The 25,224-nt window shown below is 39.8% G+C and overlaps 2 protein-coding genes across 2 annotated transcripts; both read right to left on the reverse strand.

Annotated features, from left to right (window-relative positions):
• Window positions 1-3,375: 3,375 nt before the first annotated feature.
• LOC133431565 (class II histocompatibility antigen, B-L beta chain-like) lies at window positions 3,376-10,598 on the reverse strand. The gene is made up of 5 exons (XM_061716818.1): window positions 10,500-10,598; window positions 10,125-10,382; window positions 8,763-9,041; window positions 5,274-5,390; window positions 3,376-5,031 (listed from the first exon to the last, which is right to left on the reverse strand). The coding sequence occupies exons 1-5, from the start codon at window positions 10,552-10,554 to the stop codon at window positions 4,997-4,999; spliced, it is 744 nt and encodes a 247-aa protein (XP_061572802.1). The 5' UTR covers window positions 10,555-10,598; the 3' UTR covers window positions 3,376-4,996.
• Window positions 10,599-13,340: 2,742 nt separating this feature from the next.
• On the reverse strand, window positions 13,341-16,114 carry LOC133441006 (RLA class II histocompatibility antigen, DP alpha-1 chain-like). The gene is made up of 4 exons (XM_061718370.1): window positions 15,979-16,114; window positions 15,568-15,831; window positions 14,242-14,523; window positions 13,341-13,993 (listed from the first exon to the last, which is right to left on the reverse strand). The coding sequence occupies exons 1-4, from the start codon at window positions 16,052-16,054 to the stop codon at window positions 13,869-13,871; spliced, it is 747 nt and encodes a 248-aa protein (XP_061574354.1). The 5' UTR covers window positions 16,055-16,114; the 3' UTR covers window positions 13,341-13,868.
• Window positions 16,115-25,224: the final 9,110 nt, after the last annotated feature.

Below are 25,224 nucleotides of genomic sequence, written 5' to 3' on the forward strand. Positions count from 1 at the left end.
ATTTATTCCTCAACAAACTAGTTTTATCTGAAGATTGGGGTTAATTGCACCGCAGAGAGCTGGCCAGCAACTGTGTTTAGCTGGCGAAGTGGGGAATAAAACCCGTGTTTTGATCCGACCCCGGTCTGTGAGTGTTTGTGGTTTAAGGCTGTTTATGGTCCTGCGTTAAATCGACGCAGAGCCTACGGCATAGGGTACGCGGCGAGACGCACCGTACGTGGCGCGTCGCCACGTACCCTACGCCGTTGGTCTGCGTCGATTTAACGCAGAACCATAATTCAGGCTTTACTGTGTGGAAGCCGATGTTTGGTCGTTACAGCCGCGATCCAAAGCGAGCCAACGACTCTTTCACTCTTTTACTCTGTTATATCAGATACTTGGCCTGCGTGGTTCTGCCTCCGAGCAGGAAACCGTTGAAAAGTTAAACCATTAGGATCTTTTCCCTGGTCTGTTATGTGGAGCTGCTGCAGCCATAACGCAGCACGGGTTACCAGCTTCTGCGGAGCTCTGAGCTCCACGCCCCGCCCATTTTCGTCTCGACTGCGAATCGGGAAGGAGGGGGAAGTGACGTATGTGCCGTAAAGCAGTCAAAGCCGTAAAATTTGTAGTTTTTTAGTGTGGCAGGGTTCCTACCATGCTCCTCAAAGTTACGTAGTGCCAGTGAAAGCGATACAGACCCCTCAGACCATGACAGAGGTGTCATTAAACCTGTTGGAAGTTGATGTACCATCACAATGACTCTGGAAATATGATATTAAGGTGGAAAAGTTACGTAGTGTCGCTTTAATATTAGCAAAACTAATTATATTTTATTTCGCTCAAACAGGAAGAAAATTAATATTGAAATGCTACATATAAATATTGACGGTTAGGAGATCAAAAGAGTTAACTCCACTAAATTCCTGGGGGTCCATATTGATGAGTTTGTCAACTTTAAATGCCAAATTGATCATCTGACAAAGAAGTTATCAAAATATGTTGGTCTATTCTACAAGCTCAGACATTCTCTTCCATTATCTGCTTTAATTACTATGTACAAACCTCGTTTTGAACATCATTTGAGTTACTGTAATGTCATATGGTCAAACACTTTTCCCAGTTACCTTCTAAAACTTGAGAGCCTACAAAAGAAAGTCATACGTATGTCTTGATGGCGTGTCCCCCTCCTGCCTGAGAGCCTGCGCCGAGCAGCTGGCTCCCACCTTCACACGGATCTTCAACCGGTCCCTGGAGCTGTGTGAGGCTACCTGCTCGGACCCCCTGCAGTTTGCTTACCGGGCAAAAAGGTCGGTGGATGATGCAGTCAACATCAGACTGCATCACATCCTGCGTCATCTCGACACCCCAGGGACTTATGCGAGGATCCTGTTTGTGGACTTCAGCTCGGCGTTCAACACGATCGCCCCCGCAATCCTCCACCAGAAGCTCACCCAGCTCACCGTGCCTGCCCCCACCTGTCAGTGGATTACCAGCTTCCTGAATGACAGGAGGCAGCAGGTGAGGCTGGGGAGCACCACATCCAGCACCCGGACCATCAGCACTGGTGCCCCCCAGGGGTGCATCCTCTCACCACTGCTCTTCTCCCTCTACACCAACAACTGCACCTCAGGGGACTCGTCTGTGAAGCTCCTGAAGTATGCGGACGACACCACCGTCATCGGCCTGATCCGGGAAGGTGACGAGTCCGCGTACAGAAGGGAGGTGGATCAGCTAGTCCACTGGTGCAGTTGGAACCACCTGGAACTGAACCCGCTCAAGACTGTGGAGATGACAGTGGACTTCAGGAAAAACCCACCGCCACTCCCCCCCCTCACCATCCTCAACAGCACCGTCTCCTCCACAGACTCCTTCAAGTTCCTGGGGTCCACCATCTCCCGGGACCTGAAGAGGTCCACCCACATCAACTCCGTCAGAAAGAAGGCTCAGCAGAGGTTGTACTTCCTGCGGCAGCTCAGGAAGTTTAACCTGCCACAGCAGCTGCTGATCACCTTTTACACTGCAATAATCCAGTCTGTTCCTCTGCTCTTCCATCACTGTCTGGTTTGGATCAGCCACCAAACTGGACAGGCACAGACTGCAACGGACAATCAGGTCTGCAGAGAGGACTAACCTCCCATCTATCAACGACCTGTACCGGTCCAGGACCAGGAAACGGGCAGGTCGAATATCTGCCGACCCCTCACACCCGGGACACAGCCTGTTCCAACTCCTCCCCTCTGGACGGCGCTACAGAGCTCTGTGCGTCAGAACCTCCAGACACAAAGACAGTTTCTTCCCGCAAGCGGTTGCTCTGATGAACTCTCACAAATAACAGTCTCAGAGCAAGTAACCAAACACGTGCAATATATAAATAAATCATCAATATATAAATAAATCATCTAGCACCCTCTTTAATTTTCATGTTGCCTCACTCTGCTGCACCTCTCACTTTGTATTTCTTTTGTACAATTTTTTATTTTTATCTTGTATTTTTTGCATAATTCTTGTCTGTTGAAATTGTAAACAGGTCATACTTATTCTCACTACCTCAAACTGCTGCACCTTTAAAATGTTAATACTGTACATAGAAATTCCACATTTGTCTATTGTTCATTTGTTTATTGTTTACCTTTAATACCATAGAGCGAAACTACCAGAGTCAAATTCCTTGTTGGACAATGTTCGAACCTGGCCAATAAAGCTGATTCTGATTCTGATTCTGATTCTGATTCTGATTGTATTGCTATAGATACTCCCACTTACCCGCTTTTTGTATCGCCATGGTCTTCTAAGACTTAATGAATTCAATCTCTTCCATAATGCTTGCATAATGTTTGAAGTTGTAAATGGTCTAAACCCTATCTAATCTAACCCCTATCTGCCACCCCCAGCACATGACAGGTAAACAACGGCGTTTACATTGTACTGGTATGAGTGTTGTCTGCAGGGCCTCAGATCTGGAACAGACTTGATGACGACCTGAAGATGCTGTGTTCTCTCTCCATTTTTAAAATAAATCTAAAAGTAAATTTACTGTCTACCTATTTATAAAATACCCTTGCCACATGACGTAGATATTGGGATGACTGTATGAATTATTGTATGTATTTGTATGTTTGATTGTCTGTATTGTAATATCTACTGTTTTCATATTCCCAACGGTACCACATTGCACTGTAATTTACATTTTTTCCTTCATGAACTTTGGGCGCCCTCCCAAAACCTTTCAATAGCTTACTTTGGGGGACCCATTCATACATGCCAAAGGACATTTATAGATGTCTGATTGGTCTCAATTACATACGTTTATTGTAATGGCTATGTATGAATAAACTAAACTTGAAACTTGAAACTTGAAAACTAGTGTCCTCAGGGGGAAACAATTGAGTCTTTAACTGATGTTCAGGAGTTTATTAAGTTCCTTCGCACCATAAGAGCTGCAGTAAACATATATTCATTTTACAACACACTTCAATCAAATATTTACAAACGTATTCATTGATAACATTATCTTTTCCTCTCTAACTGAGGCACTATAAAAAAAAAAATCAGTTGAAATCTCCGCCCCTTTAGTAAAGCACCTGCACATACATACGCAGCAGCTGCAGCAGCAAATACCAACAAAAAGGAGGATATCCTGTCCGAATATTCAAAATAAAAGTCCTTTTCAAAATAAAGTTTCTGTCATCGTTTACATTAAAGACAGGTGCTAAAAATAATGTAAATCATAAATATTTGTATAAGAGAAGTAATCGAATAAAGAAATGACCAAATTAGGGCAATTGGTCCTTCACACCTCATTCTTCAATTTAAAATCAATTTCATGAAATAAATAAATCTTAAGTCATTGTGAAATTCAGCTACCCACAAAACATATGTGCCTCAAACCCCCGTTTGTTTGAGCTTTTCTGGATTACCATTACCAGATGTTTGGCTTGTAGAGGATTCACGGAGAGTTTGATTAGAATATTATTACAGTAGATATTGCTTCACAAATCAGAGGCATATATGTATGCAACATATGGTATGCTGCATACATACAGTATATGCAGCATACCAACCTGCATTTGCCTATTTCACTACCTTTGTGCCTGGACCATCCAATTTTCTGATCATTTCACTTTTTAGTTCGATGATAAATATTTAATCCAAAGTCGGAGGGTGGTGTGGTGGTTAGCACTGTTTCCTTACAGCATAAGCCTGAATCCCATCTGGAGGTGTTTCCCCATTGCCTATGTGGGTTTTCCCTAGTTACTGCAGCTTCCTTCCCTAGTCCAAAGTAAATTTACTATTTAAAATTTTCCATAAGAGTGTGAGAGTACAACTGTGTCTCTCTGTAGTCCTTTGATGGGCTGATGACCCTTCCCAAGATACAAGTATACCATGTCTCTTATCTTATGACAGTTGGATAGGGTCCAGCAGCGCTGAACAAGGTGAAGGTCAAATTATTTAGAGCATCAAAAAAACAACTAAACTAACTAAAGAGCTTTGCAATCAAATAAAAATCAGAATTAAAAAACAGTAAGGCAGTGTTTAAACAACAACAACATAAGAATAGCAGCAAAATAGAGGACCATTACATCCCGGTGTGTTTGGGTGTCATACTCTACACAAAATTTAAAGCAATGGTGCAGAGAAGAGTCTTTAGCAGTGATTTCAACATATTTTATGAATTTTTGGACAGATCTGTAAATGCTCAATTACTTCCCGGTTCTATAGTGGGCTCCATGCTATTTTCACTATGGAGATGCAGAAGAAGAGCCTTTGCCAATGTGTACAGGAAAAGTCCTCTTTCTCATTTAAACCGTACCTTTGCTGCCAGCATGATGGATAGAAGATCTAGAGTTTCCCTCATGCTGGGAACCACAGTGGTAAATAAAATGGGCATATGATATGATATATAACAATGACATACAAATGACATAAGTTAATGTGAGTGACCTTTCCTTTGACTAGGATGTAACAGGTTTAGAAAATGCAAGGAGCGATGAATGCTTCACCTTAAATGGAAGGCATTTTAATCCGTCGACACGGTCGACACCAACACCCGACCTGGGATAGAAACAAAAGAAAGAAAAAGTCAAAGATTGTTGATTTAAAACCACAATAATTTGGTGTTGAATGGATGATTGAATTATATTGTAATAGTGATATAAATCTCCTGAAGTGCATTTCTGTGGCAAAGCTTCTTGAGGCTACCAAAGGATTCACAGTCGCAGAAAGATTGACATGTCATTGATTCGTTTTTCTTCTAAAATTGATGAAGTTTTCTGTGTTTTAAGCAAGTTTTTTACCATTAGTGCTGCTCCTACAGAGAGTCATTATCAGTCCAGCAAGAAAAACCACCAGACCAACCAGCAGCCCTGATGTCCCAACAGCGATCTTGTTCCATTTAGCCTCACCCATTGGCTCTGAAAAATAGATTTATCACAGGCATCAGTTGTACATGTTGTATTTTCATATTTACAAACTGTTTTCTTCATTCTATCGTATCTGCTTTAGGGCCACCAGTGAATTAGAGCCCATCTGAATAAAGTGGCCATCAACAGCCTTGTTTAGAAACCAGTGCATTTGTAATCTGTTTACCACGATAAGATTATACTTAGTCTTGATTAATACACATTTAGTTATCAATATGTGATAATGTGCAGCGTCATCTTTGAACCAAGCCCTTTGTGTAATGGTGTCTTAGTTATATAAAATTTTTATAAGCATATAATTAATTAATTCACATGTCTTCCAATTAATAATTCCATTAAATTAACCTCAAATAAGGTTTAATGTATTTATGAAGTTCAGAAATTACAGCACAAGGAATGCTGCTTCATGGTACTCACAAAATTAGCAAAATTTCGAGCAACACTCCCACACAGACGAAAGAGAAGATAACAATAATAGTCTGGGGGCAAATCCTAAGATTGGTAACTATGCTCACGCTTCTGGGTAAAGTTTGACAACCTTATTTTTTTGTTAGAAGGAACCCCTAGGAAGAATAATAGTGGCGTTGTCATCTTGGATTTTTTTGCTGGTGACCACTGGAGGCGCTGTAACATTCAAATACTCAATTCATGCATATGGTCACAATAATGGTCAAAATGTATAGTTTATATGCAAAATCTTCAATGTTCAAGATTTTATATTTAGGGAAATGGATAAAACATACATTTTTTAACTGTATTGCTATATTTTGTCCAATATTGGTTAAAAAATATGATTTTTTTATAGGCGTTTTGAACACACACATAATAAGCATTTTTTTTTTTTGCATTCTAACTAGTAATGGGATGTTATGCTAATTGAAGCAGCTAGGTAGCTAGGCAAGCTAGCAAGGCAAGCTAGCTAGAGCTCTGCATCATGCTTTTTAGGGCTTCACTTTCTGGCTTGACTGAACGGAATGATGCCAATGATTAATTCTCCAGCACCTGACTATGATACACTTTGGACAGTATTAAAAAACTGCCATAACATGACCAACAACCTAGGCCAAAAGTACAGAGTCATAACATTTGATGAGCAGCTTTATTGTAAAGCAAAGATGCTTCAGTGGCACCATCAAAAGGAGCGTGAGAACATGGTGATCCTCTTGGGTGGCTTTCATGTGCAAATGAACTTTGCAAAGGTCATTGGCCATCATGTTGCCGATTCAGGGCTGAGAGACATCCTTGAGGAAAGCGGTGTGTTTGGGAAGAACACAGCAGATAATATCATGATGGGAAAGGGATGGAACCGCATAGCCCGTGCACACAAACTTGTCTTTGAACCACTTTGGAAGATCTTGTGGCCAAGCTTTCTCCAACGGGTGGAAGACAATTAATACACAATCACCAAGGGGTGCTTGGAGCTGGCAGGTGCACTATCAGAGCACATAAGAAATGGAGATGTTGAAACAGCTGCAGCATGCTATGAGGAGCTTTTGCTGGAAGTCGGTAAGGTTCAGAATCTCATTGCAGAGTTTGACAAGGCCCATGAAGACAAGCCAACCTTCACCTTCTGGAGACAATACATGGAGCTCATGTCTATTCTCCTGGCATTCACACGGGCACTTAGGTGCGGAGATTGGAAGCTATACATGTCAGCATTCAAGAGCATGATGTCCTGGTTCGCTGCTTATGATCACACTCATTACACAAGATGGGGTACTGTATTCATTGCAGACATGGAACATCTGGCACACACAGCACCAGAGGTCTACCAGGGATTTCTAGATGGTGATTTTGTTGCCAAAGAAACCAAGCATAGCCTTCTCACCATCACCGGACTTTTTTTTAATGTGTGTGGCAGAGTGGAGGATTGGGCGTGGTCTGCGGGGGAGCAGCACACAGGTGTGCCTGGTTCTGCTGATTGTGGCACACCTGTGTCCAATCAACCTCTCCACCCTGCCTGGGTTTATAAACAGCAGCTGCATACCAGAAGGGGGTCTGCTGAATGGAGGAAGCTTGTTGAGAGGCTATGCCCCATTGTGCCTTCTTTTTTGGAATGCTGATTTTGCCCTCCGCCTGTCTGTGTTTTTTTTACATAAAATAAAAAGCCTTATTTTTTTGGCATTCTACGCTCTGCAAGGGTTTTTTACACCTCATCACCCAGGTCCAGTTTTGCCTTGTCCCCTTGTACGTGGGGAGGCCGCTCTGGTTCCTCACAGGGTGCCTTTTGACCTTCGCCTTGAACACATCAACAAAACAGGAAAAGTTGCTGGAGGACTGGTGGGCATCACAAGAAATGAGAGTGCGAGAAATCGCTGGTCCATCACCTACAATGAACGTGCTTCCCTGGCAGAGGATACAAGATCACTCTTTGGACTGACACATGAGGATGAGGATGGTGAAGATACCCATAAAGACTGTCTTCCATCAAGAGTCAAACGGGATCATGATGATGTCAATAAACTTGTTGACCAGTTCGAGAGATATCATGTCTTTCATTAACCAGCGAGTTGACATGCTCCCCCCTCTCTCAAACAAGGAGACCAGCTACTGGACCCACATATATTAAGATGTTTTCTGTTGTTTAGTGTGAATAAACACATTTTCTATGAAATTCTGTGTCAAAAACGTCTATAAAAAAGTTATATTTTGGATCCAATATTGGCTAAAATATTACAATATGATTCATAAAGGCTTTTTTAGTATTGTTTTATCTATTTCCTTAGATATACAATGTTTTAATCTTGACAATTATGCATACAAATTATACAGGTTGACCAAAACTGACCATATGCCTGAATTGAGAATTTGAATATTCTAGGGCCTCTAGTGGTAACCAGCAAAACAATTCAAGATGACAACACCCCTAAAATTCATTCTATAGATTTGTTCTAACAAAAAAAATAGGTTGTCAAACTTTACCTAGACATGTGAGCAAAAGTCTTAACCGAGGCTCTTTTCTAAAGTTGCCCCTTGACTATAACGTGAAAGACAAAATTAAAGGACAAAGCAATGCTCTAGGAGCTGAATTTGAAAGATTTACTAGACATGTTGCATGGTGGAAACCCTGTACTGTAAGCTGAACTTTTGTTATCTCTTCAGTGTTCACAACTATGCTTCAACCGGTTGAGTTCTCATTTGTGTCAGGTATTTCTTATATGTACTAAATGTTTTCATGTGTTACTATGCTGAGCTACGGGGGTAAGGTAAATATATTTTATTGAGTGTTTAAAATGACGAGTAGAATACACTACAAAAAGAGGCAAGAGAAAGACAGGCTACAGACTGAATAGTAAGCTTAATATGGTGATTCAACCTAATTTGATAAGCTGCTGCACCTTACATCTTGTTTCACTCTCTTACCCCAGTAATAATTCTTTGGCTCCTTGAGGCTGGCATGCTCCACCTGACAGGCAATTTTCTCTCCAGGTATGTTGGTGAATTCCAGGTAGGAGTGGATCTGGTAGAGCCAGTTTCCACTGGACAGCACGTCCGAGTATGTCACACCATCTGTCACCTTCCTTCCATCCCTCAGCCATGTAAGATTAATTTGTTTGGGATAAAAGCCGTACCCACTGCATGAGAACGTGTTCTGGTTACTGTCCCGTATCTCAACCTGCCTCACCCTGACAGAGGGTTCAACTGAAAAAAAAAAGAAGCAGAAAATTAATCAACTTAACACCATCAGTTTCTGTTTGCACCTAAAATGCTATATTTTTTCTTTGGTGTGCCAAACCAAACATAGTTTGAGAAAAAAAAGATCAAACAAAAGATAAAAAGAAGAAGAAAAAGTTAATGACATATTTTGCAAGATTACACCATCTTGGTAATGGCCTCACATGGTAGTCAACTATCTGCTTCACTCTGCTGGCAAAGAACTAAAGTTATTGGATGTTAAAAATACAAATCTCTAAATGTCAGGGAAAATAATATGATCTTACTGCTTTAAAGATGAATACCATGCATGTATTTTTGGAGATACTCATTATGTCAGAAGTAATGCATCAAGTATATTAAACTGTGTGAATGTTGTAATGATGAAGCAAAATAATTGGTAAATGGAACAGTAAATGGAACATTAATGTAATAGTAAAAAAGTAAAATGTGTTTAGTGTTCTCAAGGTAAAGTAAAAAAGTGTTGAATGTTGTAAACGACAAAATAAAAGGAGCCTTTATTTTTACAGTGATGCAGTTGGAAAGGTCAGCGGACAACTTTCACGTTTTAGTTTTCCATTTTTCAATAGTTTTTTTTGCTTTCATCTGTGACCCAGGTGAAAGCTGGTTGAATGATAAAACACGGCTTTAGTTTTATAAGATAACTATTAAATTAATCACAACAGTTTATCACTCCTGTTTTTAGTTCACCTCTTATTCAACTTTTTCAATTCACATACACTTTTATCTTTAAAAAAAATCCCATATCTGATAACTTCCTCCAGGACTATCCTTTTTACCAAAGTGATTCTTTCCACACTTCCCTATAAGCATCAATAGCCACTTTATGCTGTAATAAAAAAACATTTACAGTTCAAAGTTCTCTTTCTGAAGCATTGCTATTACATCTTTATCTCTGACTTGTTCCTTTTTTTCTCACTGCTTTTATTATTCTATTGTTTCACTACATATTCAGAGGAAGTACAGAATTTCACCAACAACAGTGACATTATGAATGAAATTTGCAGGCTACTATAATCAGGATAATTAAAGGGTTTCATGAATAATCACCTGGATTTGTTAGATTTAAGAGTGGTTCGATGTTATTTCGGCATTTCTCTTCATTCTTCTTCGCTTGCGCCAGAATGCGTAAGCTTTTGTTGAGATCATCTGCAATTTCCTTTGCTTTTTTGCTGTAGCCAACATACTTTCCCAGCGTGCTGTTGTACTGGCCCAGCAAGACCTTGTTAAAGTAGAATTGCTCCAGATACACCAAATCACGGGTGGAGGTGAACTGGCAGCGGACCACAGCATAGCCATACAGAGCATCTGTAACGCAGAACCAAAAGGAGTTTGCTGGTTATCATGTATTCCAACGCAACACAATTTCAAGTTTTACATTTTAAGACTTGTCCTTGAACATATTTAGAATTGAATGCTACTCACATGAACTTGAAAAAAACAGGAAAAATAGTGACAAAAAACTTTTAAGAACAAGCATGGTGACTAAGGATATAATACAACCTCAGGCAGCAAACTGAAAGACAATGAGGAAGTGAATCAACAGACTGCTCAACTACATTTTTTTTAAGAAAGTGGAGCGCTTGATAGGCGTGGTGCTCTAGAGTTATTTGTTTTCACATTTTGTTTGATCAATGAAGATGAAAGTTAGGGACCAATATAATAATAATAATAATAATAATAATAATAATAATAATAATAATAATAATAATAATAATAATAATAATAATAATAATAATAATAAAATAATAATAATAATAATAATAATGTTGATGATGATGATGATGATGATGATGATGATGATGATGATGATGATGATGATGATGATGATGATAATATATGCATATATACGTACTTGTATATATATATGTGTCTGTGTGACATTCAGTTATCTGCTACTGCTATCAAAGCTGGCTTCACATTTATGTATTTACATCAGAATATCACACATTTTCATATTTTACGGCTGACATTAACTTTGAAAGCAGATAACATCACACTGTTCAATATAAACACTTGAGTAAACATGGAGTTTTATTAGAATACTCATGACATATTCTGCTGTAATATTGTTTTTTTTTTTTTTTTTTTTTTTTTTGGGGGGGGGGGGGGTGGTGACGACATCCACTGCCAATCCAGGAAGCAGGAACACATGGAAACACGCACTGGAAATCTGCAACAAAAAACCACAAACAAAACACGAAACCGGCACGGAGCCAACCAAAACAACAACAGCAATCGACCTAAATCTTGAGATCTGATCGCAGTCTGAGCTAAGCTACCGCTACCGCTACCTAACCCCAAAAACTAGAGAGCCAGCATGCAGGTGAACAAGCCAGTGTGTATGTCTATGTGTGTGTGTGTGTGTATGTATATGTTTGTGTGGCTGTTTATGTTTGTGTATATTCATGTGACTAAGTGGCTATATGTGTGTGTGTGTGTGTGTGTGTGTGTGTGTGTGTGTGTGTGTGTGTGTGTGTGTGTGTGTGTGTGTGTGTGTGTGTGTGTGTGTGTGTAATAAACCAAACAAAGCTCTACCTGAAGTGTATCTATAGTGGGGGAGGGGGGGGGAGCAACCCCGCCACCCACGAGACCAGAGGCCGACACGGAAGAGCCCGGAACCCAGGCCACCAGCAACCCCACAGAGGGGAGAAGCAGGAGGGAGGCAACCCACCGCCTGCGAGGCCCCCCCCCCCCCGGCAGCGACCGAGGGGGTCCGCGGGCGGGGTCCCCACGGCGCGGGAAGAAGCAGCCAGGGATCCCGCGGCAGCTGACCGCGACCCAGGCAATCCCCGGCCACCCGGTCCGGGCCGGACACGCGGCCAGGAGGCCCTCACCCTTCAGGCCAACGACCCCCACCCGGCAGGGGGCCAACCTGCCCGGAGAGACAGAGCCGCCCCGGCCGCCGACGCGGGCAGGCGCACCCGCCCCCCACGAAAGTGGCCCTCCAAGACCAGAAGGGCGCCCCGCCGCAGAGGCAGCGGGGGGGACCGGAGACGGGCCCGGAGAGAGGGAACCCCCCAACAAGGCGACACACGTGCAGGCCCGACAACGGAGGGCCCCAGACCCAGGCATCCCATTCATTCATCCATTCACCTATCCGATATCTATACTAATAATAATATGATATACTATACATAATAATAATACTAATAATACTAATAATACTACTAATAATAATAATAATAATAATAATAATAATAATAATAATAATAATAATAATAATAACCATCTTTGTATAATATAATATTGATAAATTATTAAGTTTTGATGTCCTGCCAATGGAGGCTCAAATCCTCCATGGCAGGACCCTTCCATACCGCATTCTCACCGACACAGACACACAATCACGCATGTTTCCCCCTCCCCGGGGGGGTCCAACACTGCCAGAAGGCACCCCAGGCTGCGCGGCGAGCCCCGCCGGGTCCGGGTACCCCGACCCACCTATCCCAGGCCGGTGAGGGAACGCGGGTGATGTGGGACCCCCTCCCGCCCCTGCTGTAATATTGTTGAGTTATTGAGTTTACATGCAATTGGCATCTTATTTTGCTGCCAGTGCGGCTAAAATATCTCATGCCAAGGACACTGAAACCCTCATTGCCCCATTCCCCAAAAATCCATCACTAAGGGGTCACCAGTGTTCTCATTGGTGGTCCCAAGTTCTGATAAAGGGAGATGGATGTATCAGGAAGCGCATTTGACTGGAAACTTAAAGGCCAAATCAACAAGCAAAACATGTTGATCTGCCGTAGGAAAAGGAAAAAGCCAAAACAGAGCTGCAATGCTTCGTCTGTTAAACTCCTTTGGCTAAAGCATAGGTTTTTATTTGTTAACTACATCTGATGTTGTATTTCTGACAGAAATATAGTAGAATGGAGAATCAAAGTAGCAGAGGTTAGATAAAGAAATACATTAAAAGATATTTCTCAATGCATTGTGAACATTACGATGAAAGGTGAAATACTATTCCTGATACTAGTCAGCAAAACCAGAAGCTTCTGCTAGTGTCTTTAGAGCTCAGTAGGAACCTGGATTGGCAGGTGTGTCTACGTGTGATGTGCATATCTTCACTCTCTTAATATATTGTCCCAATGGCTTATTTACAAGTTTTTCAAAAAACTTACCCAGAAACTATTTGTTTCAAGTTTTTTTCTGTATTTTAAGGAACCTAAAAAAAATATGACTTAGGCCATTATTTTAAGAAGGATACGATAGATATGTTATTTCAAGATTCAAGATTCTTTATTGTCATTGTTCATGCACAACGAAATTACAGGTGCTTCATCACAGGTGCTGGTCTTTATATGGATAAAGTTGCTAAACTATGTAAAAAAAAAAAAAAATGTTTAAATGAGTGAAGCTAATGTATATCACAAAAGACTCGTTCACATAATAAAATCCTTACATATGAGGCTTATCCCTGAAATCCAAAATAGGTAAAGCGCTTGGACAGAGCAAAGGAAAAACAGGAGAAATAGTTGCTACAAAGCTTTGGTTCAAACATTTAAATCTGGAGTTAACTATACAAAAAAGGACCCATTTGCAGAGTAGAAACAAGTGATTGGGGAACTCGAGGCTGGTAAGGTAGCTATGCCAGTCATGATACCAAACAAAGAGAAAAATATGGAACATCTCTGCCGAGCAACAGAAGTAATCCAGAGTATTACACGATACTGAAAACAGAAATAACTATTGTACCTCTGACTTCTTTCAAAACCAAGCTCTTGAATAAATACAATAATTTTTTCCATGTATAGTTAGCAATATACTTTCTTAAGGACTAAGAAATAATTTTCAGGGGAGTGCTCTGACTATTAATAATGTTCCAGCTGCAACACCCAACACGCCCACAGTCAGGCCCAAGCCACAGAAAACATCCAGTCCAAGAGCTTCAGGAGTTTGAGGAGAAAATTTGGGTTCTGTGGAGCAACATATTAAAACATTAATCGTTATGTCTTCATTTACACCAAATAATCATATATATATATATATATATATATATATATATATATATATATATATATATATATATATATATATATATATATATATATATATATATATATATATATATATATATATATATATATATATATATATATATATATATACATGTGTGTTTGTGAATGTGTAAAGTCTAAAAACATAAATCTAAACAGATAATCACCCCAGATCTTCGTTTCAGGCATCTTCAGTGCTGAATGCTCCACAATGCATTTGTAAAAATCTGTCTCACTTGGAGTGAACATCAGGGTGGAGAACTGGTGGAAGGTGTGGTCTTCATTGGGATAATACCGGCTGAGTGAGACCCCCTCAGTCACCGGGTTGCCATTTTTGGTCCAGTTTATTTTGATTAAAGGCGGGTAGAAATTATTGGCAAAGCAGATGAGGCTGTTTTTCACTCCCAGCTCAGCTTCTTCTGCAGTGTAGAGGACACTCTCAGGAGGGTCTTTTGAGGATAATAACATTTTACAATTATTCACAATATCTTCAGATGAACAAGAACATATGACATGTTTTTTTTTATTTAACAAATTAAGACAACATGCAGAGGCAGCGTATGAAAAACAGGCTGTTAAGTACATAGGCAGGAGCAGGTGTGAGAACCTCTGTAAAATCAGAATTTTGTCAATTTATTGGTTTGATTCATTCATGCACATTGTGTTGACATAATGACAAAGATGAAAGACATAGTCACTGGGCAACTGTTTCTCCCCATCAGTCTTAGAAAAGTTGTACTTTTTTTTTGCTTCTGTCTTTCTGAAGGTTTTTCAGAGGTGGTGATCATTCAATACAGTTGCAAAACTTGCGAGGAGTGAACATCCCAGCGAGTTAATCTCATTGTTCAATCCTCAATAGAAGAATAGTAAGAAAAAAAAAGAAAATTTCTGGAAATTTCATCTCACTTGATATTCCTTGCTTAGGATGTTAAATGTAAATGTTCATGACAGTACAATCAGAGAAAAACAGACAAATCCTTTATTCCCAAACAGAATGTGACAGCACAACAGACCACAAAACAGCGTCTTTTGTATCGGTTAGACCAAAAATCGAGATGTCTGTAGGGTACAAAGGACATCCAAAACACCTTATACCAACTGTCAAAGTGGTGGTGAATGGGGCCTGTTTTGTGTCTTGCAGTCAATGATTTTGTCCACGAACGTCAGAGAATCTTAGAGCCAAACTGAAGGGCATCTGTCTAACAGTTCTAGTCCAGTCCTCAGGGTGTTTGAAATACTATGCTGGGACCCTTAGAGAGCTGTGCAAAAAACCAATGTCCTCAAATGTAAATTAAGTGAAATAATGGTATAAAGACAAATAGACCAAATTTAATCCAGAACAGTGTGAAAGACTGATAATGCGATACAGAAAATGTGTTATTAATGCTAAAGTTGGTTCTACAAGTTCTCAAATCATTGGGTGCACTACAGCTATTCTGCATGTTGAATTAATTTTTGTTTGATAAATAATGACACAGTGCATCTGTACTTACCTCTCTCCTCTGGTGGATGTCCTGTTTCTATTGCTACCAATGGGGCTGCTGCTAAGCAGGCATTCTTGTTTCTCTTAGCATTACTGTATAAGTGCAGATGATTAAATATTAAGCTTGGGTCAAACTTAGAAAATGGAGGCCCGGTGTATTCAACTGTCTCTTTGTCAAAATCCACATAGAATATTTCTTGAGAATTCAATTCCAACTGTACCTCGACTGTGCCGTTTTCAAAGCAGCCCACAAAATAATCAAGTACCTGCGCATCTGGGGTAAAAAAAAAAAAGAAAAGAAAATTATTGGTATAAATTTCAGATGATATTTAAGTATCTTAACAGAATCCGTCAAATAAAAAAAGTTAAGTAAAACTCCACCTAAAACAAAGGATTCTAAGGATTTTAAAGGTATTCTTACTTTGTGAGACGGTACAAAAGATGTTGAAAGTCAGAATTATGACAGCAGAACATTTCAGTTCTGAGCAGCGAGTCATCGTTGTAGGAGAGTCTTGAAAATAAAAGCCTGGACAAAGTGACACTTTACATTTCAAACAGAATAATTTCACAGAAATGAAAGCCTGACTGCACTTACTTCCTCGTTCTGTGGTTGATGTTAACAGCAGTTTGACCTGATTTATAAGATTAGACTGGCATTGGTAGAGAATGGCACAGGTCACATTATTTTGTAATCTTTTAGAGCCCAAAGAATGTCTTGTTATTTTCTGACTTGGTTCCCACTGAACATGTAGTCATTTGTTTAAACTATTGGATAAATGTTTATTGAGTTTTAATTTGCTAGTTTTTTTTCCGTGATCCATTTGCATTTACATTACATTTACAATTGTTTATCCTGTATATTAATGACATTTGTAAAGTATCTAGGTGGTTAAAATTGGTCAATTTTGCAGATGACACCAATATTTTTTATTCAGGTGAAAACATTAAACAAGTGGAAACAGTTATAAACAAGGAAATGAAAAAACTAAAAATATGGTTTGACTGGAATAAATTATCAATTATTATCAATTATCATGTAAGTAAGACCAAGTTTATGTTATTCGGCAAATGCACAGTAAACACAAAGGTGCAAATAGAAATAGATGGGATTGAAATTGAAAGGGTGCACGAAAACAAATTTCTTGGGGTTACAGTAGATGACGGACTGAGTTGGAAACCACACATCAAACATGTACAGTCCAAAGTTTCAAAAAGCATTGCAGTCATACACAAAGCAAAACAACTACTGGATCACAATTCACTTCGCACAATTTACTGTTCACTGGTCTTGCCATATTTACATTATTGTGCTGAGATTTGGGGAAATAATTACAAAACTTCATTACAGTCTACAGTACTTACCATCCTGCAGAAAAGAGCAATAAGGACTATTCATAAGGTCAACTACTTGGAACACACATATCCACTTTTTATACAATCAAAACTACTGAAATTCACTGACATCATATCTTACCAAACAGCAATCATCATGTATAAAGCAAAAAACAGACAATTACCAGAAAATATCCAAAATGTATTTAGGAATAGGGAGGGAGGGTATCAGTTAAGAGGGAAACATAACTTCAAAATCTTAAACATACGAACAACCTTGAAAGGTTTCTGTATATCTATTACCGGTGTCAAGCTATGGAACAACCTAAGTGAGGAACTCAAACAAAGTCCAAATATCCAACAGTTCAAGAAAATGTACACAAATATGTTGTTTAGAGGGTACAAAGGATAAAGTTCATGTATGATTATTGTTTATTATCATTCATTTGATATGGCATGGTGATGAGAGGCAGAGAAGCCTGTGTGTGTGTGTATGTGTGGGTATGTATATGTGTATATGTATATGTGTGCATGTATGTGTAGGTATGTTTAGGTATGTGTGTATGTGTATATATGGATACAGTATGTAGACTATGTATGTGTGTATGTATGTATGTATGTATGTATGTATATATATATATATATATATATATATATATATATATATATATATATATATATATATATATATATATTTTTTTTTTTTAAATTATTTTAGACAAAGGGGTGAGAGCTAATAAGCTATGCTTCTTCTCACTCCTTTTCGAATGTCATTTATTTTCGGTTTTTCTATGCTTTATTATTTTGCTTCCTGGCATATTCGGAATAAACAGTACAAACAAACAAACAAACAAACATCTCTTATGTTAACATGCGTGAAAGTTGGTTCAATTTTATAGGAGAAACTAATGCTAGCCATAATAAGGCATTGTATTCATTTTATTCATTTTAAAAGTATGCAAAATTTTACATTTACAAATGATATGCTGTTTTTTGCGTTCGTTTGAGTTTGTTTCCTCCACAGTTTATAGTAATGCTTTGTGACTTCTGTTTAGGTTGCTTTGTCACATGACTGTAGGCTATATATAGTAACATGCCAGGAAACTCAGCAATGTGACCACTTTGTAAAGTTTTATAACTGTAAAGACATTTTTTAAAAGAAATTAGAAGGCCAATGCTGGAAACCACTTTTGGATGGGTTAGATCTTCAAATCCTCAGGTGCCACTGCATGACAACAGCCATCAATTTACCACAGTTGAAAATCATTGGTTCATTGGTTGAAAAATCATTGTCACTCAACAGCCTCCTACTGCATCCATAAATGTAAACTGTGTCATACTATATCAGCTATATATCCACTATGGAGAGAAAAGGAGTACTCTGGTCATTTAAAAAGAAAGCTAAATATCATATTCCTTGTGCCAAAGACATGAGAAAGATCAGCTGGCAGTTTTCAGCAAAAGTTGCAAAAGCCAGTATCTGTAATGGTATATGGTGCATCATCATGCTTATCTTACAGTACATACACTATATGAAGGTAACATTAATGCAGAGGTGTTCATTTGAATTTTGGAGACATATGCAACAATCAAAGGGGATTCCTTTTCGAGTAAGATCTGAGGTGAATTCTGTAGGGCAATGCAGACTCCACAACTTAAAATGTTGTGAAATCATGGATCTGCCTGTGTGCCAGATTTGTTTTCTTTTGAAAATGTGCAAAATGAAGGAGAATCAGATGATAGCAAAAGCGGTACAGGCAGTTGCAATACTGTATTCAGCAAGAACTGAATCAGTTTTGCAGATTCATCTTGCAGAACTGCACCAGTTCTGGGATTTCATGTGATTGAAGAGCGTAATTAAAGGAAGTGATGTAGCAAAAATTGAAAAAAATACCTCTTTCCATGGGTTTGTGGGATTTGTTTACATTTTCTGAATACAATAGGGTTGGTCAGTGAAGTATGAAAATAATTGTCAATCTGCTAGTATCAAATGAAAGAAAAGCAAAACAATAAACAACCTGTTTAAATCTGTTGGATTGAAAAAAACAAATGAAAAAAAAAAAAAAAAATCCCAATTTTTCTTAGACATACAGTACAGACCAAAAGTTTGGACACACCTTCTCCTTCAAACAAATGGGGAAGTGTGTCCAAACTTTTGGTCTGTACTGCAGGTTTTATCACAGACATCACAGGGACATAGAAGAGCTTCAAAGGTTCAGAAGTTTAACAAACTGGTAAATGAAAACAAATACAGGGTATCAGATTCAAAAGTGATTTTACTGAAATTTTAACATTTCAGAAATGCTTTGAGAACTTGTCATTTCTGTCGAATATTACATTACAAATACAACACAGTTACAGTCATAATAGTATTTGTATAGAACATATATTTACTATTCTGACTGATTCGATAGTGATGATTTTGTCTGTACAGTGATGAAACCATATTTAGAACCAGAAACAAGGACATTATTAAGTCATGCTCACGGGAACGACCCATCCATCCATTATCTCCATCCATCCATCCATGTTCTATACCTTATTTTTTTGCAGGATTACAGGGATCTTGCCCCAGCTTTTCTTCAGGCAGTCCATCTCAGGGCCACATATGGAAAAGCAGTCACACCCAATCCTATGGGCAATGAATCATTTCCTATGAAGAAGTTAATCTAGCACATATGGTTTTGTTTTTGGCTGGAGGAGGCCGGAATAAAAATACAGAGTCCATACATAAAAGTCTCCTGACGGGATTAGAACCAGGAACCCTTTTGTTCGGAAGCAACAGAGCTCTGCCGAGGCTTGTGATGTACAGTTGTGTGAAACATGGTTTTGCCCTCTTCCTGATTTTATTTTTTTGCATGTTTGTTGCACTTAAATGTTTCAGATCAAACAGATTTAAATATTAGACAAAGATAACACAAGATGCAGTTTTTAAATGAAGGTTTTTATTATTAAGGGGAAAGAAAAATCCAAACCTACATGGCCCTGTGTGAAAAAGTGATTGCCCCCTAAACCTAATAACTGGTTGGGCCACCCTTAGCAGCAACAGATGCAATCAAGCATTTGCAATGAGTCTTTTACAGCGCAATTTACAATTTTGTCCCACTCATCTTTGCAGAATTGTTGTAATTCAGCCACACTGGAGGGTTTTCAAGCATGAACCGCCTTTTTAAGGTCATGCCACAGCATCTCAATCGGATTCTGTCACAACCAGGCTTATACACAGGGCGCAGATGCAGGGTATCAGAGTCTTTAATAGTAATTCCAAGGCAGAGATTAAGGAAGGCTATGAATAACGAAGCAGGGTTAATCAATACCAAAAATCAACATCACTCCACACGGAGGAAACAAAAGGCTATGCAAACATTAACTAGAAAATTCAACTAAGATATAAAACTTACAACCAAAAATCTCTCACTTGGAGGAAACCGATAAGAACTCTGGCAATGACTGTGATCCAAAACTGTGAAGACGGCTGCGGTGAACGCACATGGACCAAGACGAACACACTGGCACAAGACAAGGGGAGACGCAGACTATAGCCCAATCCCAATCTCCACCCTTAACCCTCAAGCCCTGAACCCTCACAGATTTAATTGACATCAGCTGGAAGTGATCAAGTGTGAGGGCTCCAAATGGTATAAATAAGAATGGGACAGCACTTAGCAGAACCCGGAAACACGTCAGATCAAAATGTTACGTACCGGTATAAATTTGGGAATGATCATCCTACGGATGTTGCTGCGATCTCGGAAAAGGCACAGAGGGGAGCGACTGCCTTATATTAACATTCTGGCTGTGAGACAAAAGAGGTTCACCTGTAAGTATAAATACATAGACCACTGGTGATTTAAATTCAGAAACTTTTCCCGTGATGATTTTTCAACTGCCCTATTATTTTCTTTACAAACAGGGAGCGACCAACAAACGCTCAGGTTAATTGAACTCCGTTTGGAGCATGAGACCCTGTTTACGGGTCACAGAAATGCATCTTCTCACGGTTTTGAGTAGGTATTAAGATAGTAATCTGCAGAAATGTCAGTTCATGATTATTTAGCGGGTCATGACTGTAAACTATAACTTGAGATATAACATATTACGCACACTCCTGCTGTGGTTTATGTCATGCACAGATAATTAGAATTCTTTCACAACATACACTTTCTATACTCAACAGTGTCATCATTAAAGCGATGGGCCTTGTAGGCGTTATAACAGCCAATCAAGCTGCAAAAAAGTGGGCAAATTTAAAGAGAAAGTACAGGGTGAATAAAGTTTGTCATAGTTTGGTGAATGGGTCACTGGATCACATATGGGATTTTTCTGTATGTGGATATAGTTTACACCATGGTGAATCTTCAGAAATCATCTGTCTCCAGTCGTGCAGTATAAATGGGGTTCATAACAAAATATAATTTGACCTTGTTTCTTTTACACAGGATCTGATCTTGCCAAAGACTGGCTCTGGGACAGAGGGTGGAGAGGTCACAGCGGCAAACTGGCCTTTTTATGAGGCCATGCACAGAGCCCTGGGGCAGAGGGACTCCGTCAGGCCTCTCAATCTTATTGCCACTGCAGTGGATTCGAGTGAAGAGGGGCCTGATGAGGGCCCTGGTACCTCTGCTCCAGGGCCTGATGAGGGCCCTGGTACCTCTGCCCCAGGGCATGATGAGGGCCCTGGTACCTCTGCCCCAGGGCCATCTAGCATGACAGCTACCACTTCCCCAGGGCAGTCGCACTCTGCTTCACCACACATTGGAGGAAAGAAAACGGAAAAATGAAGTTTTGGCCTTTCTTCAAGACAGTGAAAGACAAGAAAAAAGGCTGAGGGAGCTGGATGAAAAGGCGGAGGAGAGGGAAAAGAAGAGAGATGACCAGTTATCTAAGTTAATTGACATTTTTGGGAAGATGGTGGAGCAAAAAATGTGGTTTCCTCATTTTTTGATTTATAATTTGAGGTTAAATTTTTTTTTTTGTTTTCATTTTATATTAGACAAATCCTCAGTTGACCTTGTGTTGAATAAACAAGACTTGCTTTTTCTTTAATCTGAGTACAGTGTTTGAATTAAGATTTCCTGTTAACAAAAATGCATACATGTAAATACTAGCAAGACAGTTTTTGATCCAACACAAACAAGTCAGGCAGTAATTTGGTTATTTTACGACCACAAACTTTAAACAATTTCAGCAAGTTGAACAAAAATGGTGCAGTAAATGGTGATATAACTGAAATATTTAACTCTGGTTACCATCAATTTATACGCTCTTACAAAAATGAAATGACATCATGCTCAAAATGGAAAGTAATATAGATGGTCATAACACAGCTGGAATATTTAACTCAGGATACCATCAGTTTACACGCTCTTACAAAAATGAAATTAGGCTACATCATGCTCAAAATAGAAAATATCAGATGGTCATATAACTGAAATATAATGTGAATGAGTGCTTCAATTACATCTACTGTAACTATCTTGTAATGGGGCCTGTATGTTGAGGGGTGCAGACACATGAGCGCACAGCCTGTCCCTGATGTGACTCCACTCTGCTCCTGGACGCCTTCATCCAGCTCTGCAGGGGGACCAGGTTCCTCAGGCTGTTGCTCCGGCTCGTCCATCACGTCTCCATGTCTGAGGCATATATTATGGAGGAATGCACACGCCAACACGACCTCGGAGCAGAAGTGGGGCCTCACCTCCAGTGTCTTGAAGAAGGTGGCACGCCACCTTGCCTTCACATGCCAAAGCTCCTCAATTATGGAGCAGGCTCTGCTGTGCCTACTGTTAAACCTCACCTGCATCCTCCCTTGTAACGGGTGCCTGTATGGTGTGATGACGGTGACCGGCAGCTCCAGACAAGGGTAACCGCCATCTGCCAAAAGAAAATAACCTGGTAATCAGACCGGTGACACATGGACAAGTGACCTGAAACGAGAGAATAACTTCTTTCAAAATAAAACAGGAAATGACAAGATAAAAAAAAAAAGACCCAAGACAACCCCACCACAGTGTGACAGATTCAGGTCGGGACTTTGACTAGGCCACTCCAAAGTCTTCATTTTGTTTTTCTTAAGCCATTCTTGTGTTATCTTTGTCTAATATTTAAATTTGTTTGATTTGAAACATTTAAGTGCGACAAACATGCAAAAAAAAAAAAAGAAAAATCAGGAAGGGGGCAAACAACTGCGCAACGACACTAGCCACTTGTGACCCTGCAGTCACACTGAAAGCGTCACGGGCATCATCAGCATCATAGGCAGCCGACTGCCATTCATTTTCTATGAAAGCGCGCGTCGAGAGGCAGCCAGAGCAGCGCGTCAATTTGAAGTTGAAAAATCTGAACTTTATGCAAATGAGCAGCACCCAATCACAGACCGGGATTCCCGAATCAGGAAGCCTCAACGCAGATTGAACTTTCGTGTACACACAAACGTACACCCCTTATTCCCATGCATACATGAGCAGAGCAGTGCACTAACACACTTATTTGATCAGGAATTAATATATTTCATCCAGAAAACTGACATTTTTGCTGATTTGACTGCCGTTTTTACCTGAACTGCTCATGTGAAACACGTAACTGAGGGGCTGGATGGTCCGAACGATTTTATTTGCTACATCGATCCAATGCAAAATTATTAAAAACCGTGCTTATTAATCACAAAACATAGTTTGAACAATATGACCAAATCTGCTCCGACCCGGTGTGTCAGTGTTCACCACAGACAAACTGCAGCTTCCCCGGGACCAACGACTCTGATGGTTGCCGTTGATCCACGGACCAAACTTGTTAAAGAGCGCGGAAGATAACGCTAAAATATAAAAGGTTCCCAAAGTGTGATCCATGGTGAAATAGGAAACTGAAGATGTGCAGCTATATATAGATATATACACTTTTGCTGCGTCTGAAATTGCATACTTCCACCCTAATGAGTATGCAAAAACAGTATGTGAGATTTTTTAGTGCGTTCGAAACATTAGTACGTACTCAATAGTATGCACTATCCATACTCATTCCGGAGAAATGTATTAGTGTGGATTAATGGACACTAGCTAAGCAGAAACTTCCCACAATGCAATGCAGCGGTGTTTGGTTGCTAAGTGATACGTATGTCATAAGTATAATATTATAATTGTAACCCAGGGCTATAGAGACAACTCCAGACGGACAACGACTGAATATAAAAATACAATCTTTATTTAGAAATCCACATGTACAAAAAGCACATTATCCCAAGATATATAAGGTAATGAACGATAAAAGAGACAGGTTGGCACACATTAACAGCAGCTATCCCAAATGCCACTGTGGTGTTATGGCTCTAACAAAACCTGGTCTAAAGCAGTGACCACTCAAGACAACCCTGTTTAAGACATTGAAACAAACACCATTAATCAACAGCGTGAGTCGATGAGCACCGCATCCCGCCCAACACACACCACAAAGACAACTCACCAAAGTGCTGCTACACATGGAGTCGACGAATCCAGTCTCCCCACGGCGCGATGTATGGCACAGCGCGGTGCATCAGCTCACTACAAACAACCACATTCAAATGACCCCTAACTCATAATACAATATGAATAAACGTAAAAGTAGTGCATCATCAACCACCATACACAAGAGAGAGAGAACTTACATCTCTATGCAGATTGTAAATGCCGTCTGTCATGCGGTATTGCGCAATGTATACAGGCACTCTTTGCGGCGTGGAGCCGCTACTCACTGCGTCCTCCCATTCCCCTGCCACAGCCGAACGCTCCGAGGCACTTTTGACTTAAAATACAACTCTCCACTCTCTTTTGTCAAGAGCAACCTGTCCACCGCCGCCTTTATGGAAAATGTTTGTCCCAGCTGGCTCAACACCACATAATTGCACACCTGGGCCAGAGACACGCCCCCCCATCACTCGTCACCCCTCACCTGGCCACATAATATTCCATATATTCGCCCACTACAGGCCCCGCCCACTGCAGGCGTCGACAGTGCATACCATAGACATATATACGGCCGCCATCTTGGATGGGTCTCCAATGCGGCCCCAGTACATTTATTTCTACTGAGGAAGGTTTTATCCCCGACTACAATAATCCATAACTCCCCGAATTTTTTACCGATTTTCACACGGTTTGGTTTGTTACAAACGGCAGAGATTTAGTTATGATACAGGACGCTGTGTCACACATTAAAAATACATACTTTTATGCTGAAAGACTTTGTATTATGCTCTTTAACAAAGACATATGGTATGGCATATTGATAAATGTATGAATTAATTGATTTTATATTTTAATAAAGAAACAAGTTTGATTGTTAATTTGAATTTATTTGA

This window comes from Cololabis saira, chromosome 3 (assembly GCF_033807715.1).
Source record: "Cololabis saira isolate AMF1-May2022 chromosome 3, fColSai1.1, whole genome shotgun sequence".
Taxonomy (NCBI): Eukaryota; Metazoa; Chordata; class Actinopteri; order Beloniformes; family Belonidae; genus Cololabis; species Cololabis saira.